General features: G+C 25.5%; 1 protein-coding gene across 2 annotated transcripts; it reads left to right on the plus strand.

The window, feature by feature from the left end:
* Positions 1-4,885: 4,885 nt before the first annotated feature.
* LOC114119770 (enoyl-[acyl-carrier-protein] reductase, mitochondrial) lies at positions 4,886-6,798 on the plus strand. Of its 2 annotated transcripts, XM_027981462.2 has the most exons (5): positions 4,886-5,021; positions 5,130-5,350; positions 5,416-5,649; positions 5,869-6,149; positions 6,223-6,798. In XM_027981462.2, exons 2-5 carry the CDS (start codon positions 5,165-5,167, stop codon positions 6,626-6,628), a joined length of 1,107 nt encoding a protein of 368 aa, XP_027837263.1. In that variant the 5' UTR covers positions 4,886-5,021; positions 5,130-5,164; the 3' UTR covers positions 6,629-6,798. The 2 variants fall into 2 exon arrangements, with proteins under 2 accessions (XP_027837263.1, XP_050057190.1); XM_050201233.1 differs by having other exon boundaries at positions 4,924-5,350.
* Positions 6,799-9,575: the final 2,777 nt, after the last annotated feature.

The following is a 9,575-nucleotide window of genomic DNA, read 5'->3' on the forward strand; positions in this document are numbered from 1 at the left end:
AAATAATTTAATCATATTAATTAGCTGTACATAATTTTTAAGGATGCAAATATAAAATTAGAATTAACATTAAATTAGGTATGAAACAATTAGTTATGTATTTAAAAAATTAAAAGTAAAAAAAAAATATTGATTCTAATTTTTAATGCAATCTAAAAAATTCATATTAGAAATTTTAATAATTACCAACTCCATGCAATGATTAAAAATTTAAATGTTGATAATAATATTTAATTTAAAAAAAAACGGATAAGTGGGGCGTGGACACCGCTCTGCTGTACGTTAAGTGCCGTATGGATCATTATTATATATTATTATAATAGTGTTAAATTTGAATCCAGTGATAGGTATCATTGTATACGAAAAAAGATTCTGAACGATATGATTATTTGTCAGCCTAGGATATAATTTCAAATGGTTGGTGAAAAAAGTGGATTATGTTTTAATGGCCTGAATACACCAAAATTTAAGTTCTTTTATAATTATTATAAGTTAAATTTATGGAAAACCTCGTATTGGATTTTAATACTAATACAAACATTTTTATGAATTATACCTACAAAATAATTTGCAAATATTCATGATTTTGTCGAATTTTCATCAATATTTGAATTTCAAATGCTAATAAAAAAAAATTGTGCCTATGTATTTTTATAATTTTTTCACTATAAGAAAAGCTTATGAGGAACTTTATATTAAATTTTCAAGTATTGTGACTGGGCCAAAAAAATTTTATTGACACTTCAAAAAAAAATTCTCAGAAAAATCGAAAATTTAAGTTGTCTATAAATAGCTCAAAAAAAGTCAAAATATTTTGAAAATTAATCTAAATAACTAGTGAAATTTTCAATTATCTACAACTTATATTTTTTGAATAATAACAAATCTTTAAAAAGTTTAAGGATAAATCGTTTCGCTATTTCGTAAAAATTTAAAATTCAAACACACTTATAATTTTTTCTATAATGATGTTTTAAGTTTTCTCTATAGCAACTTGAAGGAAAACTTAGTGTTGAATTTTTTTACCTTAGATATTAACACAAAAATTATTATGATTTTTCAACTACAAAATTACTTGCAAATTTTCGCGATTTTGACATATTTAGTAAAAATTTGAACTATAAACGCTTATAGAAATTATTGTAACTAACAATTTTTGATTTTTTTTTTTTTTTTACTAAAAACAAAACTAATAATAAACCTTGTATTATTTTTCAGGTTTAAAAATTTAAGTTCCAAAATTTTTTTATCGACATTTCAAAAAAAAAAAGCGGGCAATTGAGTACCGCTCTGCTGTACATTAGGTGCCGTATGGATCATTATTATATATTATAGGAGTGTTAAATTTGAATCCAATGATAGTTATCATTGTATACGAAAAACGATTCTGAACGAAGATGATTTGTCAGCCTAGGATATAATTTCTAGTGGTTGGTGAAAAAAGGTGGTTTATGTTTTAATGGCCTGAATACAACAAAATTTAAGTTCTTTTAATAATTGTAAGCTAAACTTATGAAAAACCTTGTATTAAATTTTCAACTGTTAGCTACTTATACAAAAATTTTTATGAAATATACCTACAAAATAATTTGCAAATATTCATGGTTTTGACGAATTTTTGTCAATATTTGAACTTCAAATGCTAATAAAAAAAAATTGTGCCTATGTATTCTTATAATTTTTTAATCACTATAAGAATAACTTATGAGGAACTTTGTATTAAATTTTCAAGTATTTTGATAGGGCCAAAAAAATTTTATCGACACTTCAAAAATATTTTTTCAGAAAAATTGAAAATTTCAATTGTCTATAAATAGCTCAAAAAAAGTCAAAATATTTTGAAATTTAAATCACGTAAAGAAAACGCGAATCTTAATAACTGGTAAAATTTTCAAGTATCTACGACTTATACTTTTTGAATAATAACAAATATCAAAAATCGTTTGAGGTTAAACTGTTATTTAACGCGGTTTTGTAAAAATTTAAATTTCAAACACTCATAAAAATTTTTTGTCTGAATCCGGTAGAGTTTTTTTTACAGATATTTGAAGAAAAATGTATGGAGAACCTTGTACCAAATTTTCAAAACTTAGTTATAAAAGAAAAAAAATTTATGATTTTTCAACTTCAAAATTACTTGCAAATTTTCGCGTTTTCGACAGATATCGTAAAAATTTGAACTAAAAACGCTTATAAAAAAAAATTGTGACTAACGATTTTTAATTTTTTTTAGATACATTAAAAACAACTCATAAGGAACCTTGTATTAAATTTTCAAAACTTTTTGGTCATCCAAAAATTTTTTATCGACACTTTAAAAAAAATTTCTCAAAAAAATCGAAAATTTCAGTGGTCTATAAATAACTCAAAAAAAGTCAAAATTTTTTGAAAATTTAACTATATACGGATACCACTGACATTAACATTTGGTGAAAATTTCAAGTATTTTCAGTGATTAGTTTTTGAATTACAACCATAAAAAAAAATCGATTTTGTCGAAAACTGGTTTTGCGTAAAAATTGCCGTTTTTCCGTCATTTTTTTTTGTTTTTCTCGATTTTTTTGAAAACTGTTGGAAAATGTTAACTTTTTACCTCTATAATGCACCAAGGATATTCACTTTTACATCGGAAACCACCCCCATTGTTTGAAATTGGAGCATTATTTCGACTAGTTATGCTGTACACAGACACAAAAAAAAAAAAAAAAAAACACACATCATTGTAAAATCAATACATTCTTCACTTCGTTCAGAATCTAATATTTAGAAAAATAGTACAATTCAATTGTCTATACATAAATACCTCAAAAAATGCCAAAATATTTTCAAAACTTAATCGTGTATAGATAACGCTAATATAAAAATTTGGTGAAAATTTCAATGAAGTACTTACAGTGATTTGTTTTTGAATTACAGCTATAGAAAAAAATCGATTTTATCGAAAACTGATTTTGCGTTAAAATTTCCGTTTTTCCGTCATTTTTTTTTTTTTTTTTGTGGTTTTTCTAGACACTTTTGAAAACTGTAAGAAACTTCTTACTTTTTATCTCTATAATGCACCAAGGATATTCAATTTTCTACCGGAAACCACCCTTGAAGTTTTAAATTGAAGTATTATTTCGACAAGTTATCGTATAAACTGCAGACACAAAAACAAAAAACACACTTCATTGTAGAATCAATACATTCATCACTGATCAATCCGTTCAAAATCTAAAACTATACATCAAAATATTTATTTTATATTTGTATCAAAATGTATGTACATATTAACTAGTAGATTTTTATAGAAAAAAAAAGATTAAATACTACGAATTGTGTGTTTATCTATAAATACAAATCGATATATAATATATTATAGGTATCTATATCAAGATTTATTCAGTCAACGCAAATGTTGATAATATAATATGAATAAATTAAATAAAAATTAATAGGTATTAATGTTTTTGTATTCCTAAAAATACTTTTTGTATAATTATCAAGTATAACTAAGTCATTAGATTTTATATAATTTACAGCTATCAACTTTACATTACCTATTTGAATGTTGTTAAAAATACATAAACTTAAACTACGTACCTACCTATAATAGGTTTAATGATAGAGTATCAACAATATTCAACATGTTATCACAAAATATACCTACCGACTACCGCCAACAGGTACATCAATACAAATGCAATATTAAAAACCACAAATCGACATAACATGTGTGATGTGTCATAGGACTTCGACTGGCATAGCATGTATTACGTCATAATAATATGAAGAGTATGCAATTTTCACAAAGGACGTTAAGAAACTATACCCAGGTATTATGTCAAAGATGTGATGCCGATCGATTAAAAAAAACAACAACCACGGTTATATTTTACAAACGATGAAATGAAGTCATCTGATTAGTGTTGGCGAGTCGTGGTCGTAAGACGCTTATTTTACAAAAACTGTTCTAATTTTGATTTGTGTACAGATGTTTTTGAAAAAGAACACCATATTATTTAAGTTTGTTGGAACAAGAGGATATGATAGGTACGCAAGTATTTGACAAACCCGTTTCAAAAATGAAAATATAGTCACACTAAGTTGTACCAAATTGGTAGGTTATTAGTTATTACCTACCTATATTACCTGGATATAACACTGTACAGGTTGGACACTTTTAGTTATGCCATAGCCGTGACCGTGACATTTTTCAATCAACCAATTTATCAATATCAGTCATTTCCCCACCTGATAATATTTTTAGATCACGAGACCGACAATAATGAATATTGAATAATGACATTTGAGTATTTGACACCAAACTTGGTGGGTGATGATTAAGGTTTTTAGCATGAAGCAATTTTATGCTTTCGTATAAGAAAGTAATGCGTTATAATATTATAGATATTGCCGTATAAACTACCAAAATGAAATTAGGCAATGATATAATTTCCTTCTACCTATTATTAGTAATATTGTCATTATCATTTCCTAAATTGTCAACATTTCTGGTAAAATATATATTCATAAACTTGTAGAATATATTATTATACTACACATTTGGCTATTGACTTTAATATTAAAACGAATAACTCAACTTATTGCTTTCTATTGAAGGTGAATTTGCTATAGGTTATAGGTTATACTTTATGTACAATATACTATTGCATAATATAATAAATGGTTATAGTTATGTCACATACTCACATGTAGTTATAATGTTATGTTCATCTATTCTGTGGTCATGTTACTTATGACCATAGGGCATAGACTTATACTTGTCTTTATGTAAGTACAATATGCATATTGTATTATAATATACCTATTTATATAAAGATAAAGGTATATATAGGTTATTATCAATAATTTAATATATTACATGATAATGTGTTAACGCGCTAAACTGATATCGGTTATCACTTATCATACATGATTATTTAATAATTTCATAAGGACGACGTGCCGAGTACCGACTAACCCATAACAAAATAAATTAATTTTATTATGGACTAACCGACTACCGAGAAATATATTAAGTTAGTGTTCTACAGACAAGACTTCACTGCACACCTAAAATTCTAGACGAGTTTTCAGAAATTTTGTTATTCGATTACGACTATCAACAATCCACGTTTTGGTTTCAGGTAAACATATCTAGTCCCATTGTTCTGGATTTACCATGTTCCACAGAGTATTTCAGTTAAGCAGTTCGGTATGCCAAACCACAGTTCTACGATTTCACGTATTCAAACACCATCAACGTAACATGCACTGTCGTAAAATCATATACGAAGAATATGGAGATCCCGCGAAAGTCGCCAATCTTGTAGAAGATACATTACCTGACAAACTTGATGAAAAACAGGTATGATAATACATTTGATAATTATTCTAACATAAACAATTCATTTACATGTTAATATGTATAAGGTTTTGTTGAAAATGATTGTTGCACCAGTCAATCCAGCAGACATTAACATTATTCAAGGTGTGTATCCCATAAAACCACCGTTACCCATGACTGGGGGCTTTGAAGGAATTGGGGATGTTGTGGCAGTCGGATCGCGTGTTACTAATCTTGTTCCTGGAGATCGAGTTGTATCAGATGGTGCTATGGGTACTTGGTGTACAGCTGGTATATTTGATTCAGAACAACTAATAAAAGTCAGTGGTATATTATTGAAATTAAATTTTTTTTTTATTGAATTTGACATGTAATTTATGAACAATTTTATTTTAAAATGTATACTTTTAAATGTAATAACAATTAACGACCAAAAACACAACATGTATATGTTTTTGTATTAACTATAAACATTCTAAATACATTGTAATACATAGGTACAATTATGTATTATATTAAATTATACTTTTACGTTTCAGGTAAGTAAAGATACCGACGTGTATGCATTAAGTGGTATTTCTTCTAATCCATGTACTGCATACAGAATGTTACATGATTTTGTATCTCTAAACAAAAATGATGTTATTATACAAAATGGAGCAAACAGTGCATGTGGTCAGAATGTCATTCAATTGGCAAATATTTTTGGCTATATAAGTGTAAATATTATACGCAATCGACCTGAACCCGATTTGGAAAATTTGAAAAATCATCTCAAGTCTCTAGGTGCTTCATACATACTTACTGAAGAAGAGTTAAGGTGCAATATTTGTGATATTTTTGGGCTTCAATTATCTATTCGATGTATTAACATTTAATTTTTCCTTATTTAGGACTACAGATTTATTTAAAAGTGGATTTTTACCTAAACCACGTTTAGGAATAAACAATATAGGTGGTAAAAGTTCTACAGAAGTTTTACGCACATTGAATAATGGTGGTGTGATGGTGACTTACGGTGGTATGTCCAAACAACCAGTCATTGTTCCAACTGCTTCTTTTATATTTAAAGATATTCAACTCAGAGGTTTTTGGATGACTAGATGGCGTAATGAAAATGCTCATACAAAGCAATATGACCAAATGTATGATGAACTTATACAATTTATGAAAAATGGCAAGTTAATTGCACCTGCTCATAAGACTTTACCATTAGATTCGTTCCAAGAAGCTTTAGAAAACACTGTAACATCAAAAGGCTTCATTGGTCATAAATATTTTTTAAATTTACAACAATAAATGTTGTAACTATTACTTAATACTTATATTGGTATTTATTACTTAAATATAATATATTTATATATTTCAATAAAATAATCTTAACTGAACTGTATATTGTACTAGTATATTATATATTATTTATATTTTTTTCTGTTAACTAATTTTTAAATAAATTTGTTTAAATTTAATTGTTCAGTAGTATCTTGCTTTTATGTTAAAATAATCAATAGTAATATCAAATCTTTTAAACTAAGTAATTTTTATAAATTAAGATTATTTTAATTTTCAAATAGTTACAGATAAAACAATAAATAGGTTTTATCATTAATTAACTTAAACTAATTTGAAAAAATGCATAACATCTATGCTAATTTACTAGAATATCAGTAGGTACTTAATAGTTTGTATTATTATTTCAAGTTAAATGGTTAGATTCTTTATTTGAACTAAGCCATCTAGTTATGATATTTATTATTTATAATTAGAAATATACTAATTTGAAGCATTGGCCCTTCATAATATTTTTTTTAAATAATAATAATATAATATAAACTTACATATAGTTAATAGTACATTTTCTGATTTATTTTATTATATATAGAAATTAGTAATTATTATTTATTAATTACCTGATTCATATGCATCCATACTTTGATTATATTTAAGTATACTCCAATATCTAAATTGACAGTCATATAAATATTATTCACTACTTTTTACATATTTCCAGTCAGACTGACATATTGGTTCAATGAAACATTGTGGTGTATTATTATTCATATACTTATGCAAAACATGGTAAATTAACTAATTAGTAATTACTAATACAGAAAAGTATAAATTTTAAAGTTAAATATTATTTTTCTTTTTTATCGATATGTTAAAGTTATCTACAATTTATATAGAAAAAAATAGGTATCCACTCTGCTACACAGTATGAGTCGAATATTTAAGTTTACCTAAAGGGAACACATGGGGGTCTTGTATACGTATGCACCTCTCTCCCTGAAAAAAAATTGTCTCTTATACTATGACTATTTTAAAGTAATTATTATTAATAATTTTAAAAATTTAACTTACTAGAAATTGAATATTAAGGAATTGGTCCCGTATGTAATTGCCTCAATATAATACCTATTATGTTCCCAACTATAATATAATATAATATACAAAATAATCCTTGGTTCATTTGAATAAAACAAATCATAAGTCTGTTGGACAATAATCATAATAATAATATACCTACTATAGATTTGGGAATTTTTCACAATAATATGTGAAATATATTATAAAATAATATCCTTAATAAAATATTGGTCTAATACTCTAGTTGTTTCTACAGTTAATTAGTGTACCTAGTCATTGAGAAGTATTGGATGTGTTGTATTGTGTAATAATTGTGTTAGATACTTAGATGTGAATGTAATTATTTAAAATAAAAAACGATTCTGGACGAAGACAGTCTTTAGCATATTATCTTTAAATATTATACTGCTTATATTATTGTTAATTTATTTTACTATTAGTAAATAGTAATATGATATAAATAACTATAATACAAGGCAACACCATAAAATTAATTCTAAATGTTTTGAAACTGTCATTAGGTATATTTATAAAAAATAAAAATATACGGAACATTTTTAAGCCCATTCGGAAAATACTATTGAATTATATCAAAATAAAATAACTAAAATTCTTCGTTTCATTATTAAATTTCATCCAAATTTAATTTTCAAATGTCAATTAAGTTTATATATTTTTAGACTTCTTGGTTCCTTAATGAATGAATTATGAGAAACTTTAAATTAAATTTTCAAACTTTTTGATTAAAACAATTTTTTAGAGATTTTTTTTATAGAAAAAAACTACCTACAAACAAATTGTAAATTTTAAATGTTTTTAAATACAGCAGTAAAAACATTTTCAAGACTACCATGTTGTATAAAATAATTATAATTAAAACATTTGGTGAAAATTGCAAGTATCTACGGTTATTCGTTTTTTAAGTTAAAACAAAATAATAATAAGTAAATTGTTTGATGAGAAATCGGTATTTTACGATTTCGTCAACATTTAAATTTTAGACACTCATAAAAGACTAATAAAAGTAGACTTGTTAAAATTTTTTTTTAATTTCAATAAGATCAACTTATAAGAAACTCTGCGTTGTATTTTCAAACATTAGGTATGAATATTAAAATGTTTATACATTTTTAACTAATTAATTTTCAAATATTCGTAATTTTAAGTATCATAAATAATAATAAGATAAAAGTATTATATAGTGTATACTGTATACTTATACAAAAATATACATGTATAATAAAATATTTATACGTACAAACTATAAGTATTTACATATATTTATATCAATATTAGACTTGCATCTAAACAGTTACAAGTTTGCCACGCCACTGAGTGTGATACTTATATATTAACATTGATCACAAACATTAAATAGTTTTATACTTATATAATAATTAGTATTTTAAGTAAGTACCTACTATTTATAATCAATATCTACATAGACAAATAGTTGTATAATATAAGATACTAATTATTATTAAATATTAATAATATATTATGTTTGTGTTACATTAACCAGGCTGTCGACTGGTGGTGCGAAAAACGGAAGAAGACCATCATCCACGTCGAATATAAATTCGCACCAAGAGGATGTTCCCACCGTAGGTAGATAAAGGTAAAACACGCATATAATTATAATGTAGGTATAACTATTATATATTATATACGTAGATACACCATTATGACGGAAAGCGAACACATAATATTATATTATACACACACTGCACGGCCACGGCTCCTATACTACGTTTTACCTTTAAGACAATATAATTTTTATACAGGGTGTTTTATACCATCAACCGTTGACGATTTTTTTTTCAATTAAATTTGAAAATCATCACTGAAGACAGCCAACTCAACTTTTGATTATTGTTGT

The sequence above is a fragment of the Aphis gossypii genome, chromosome 2, assembly GCF_020184175.1.
Source record: "Aphis gossypii isolate Hap1 chromosome 2, ASM2018417v2, whole genome shotgun sequence".
NCBI classification, from domain to species: Eukaryota; Metazoa; Arthropoda; class Insecta; order Hemiptera; family Aphididae; genus Aphis; species Aphis gossypii.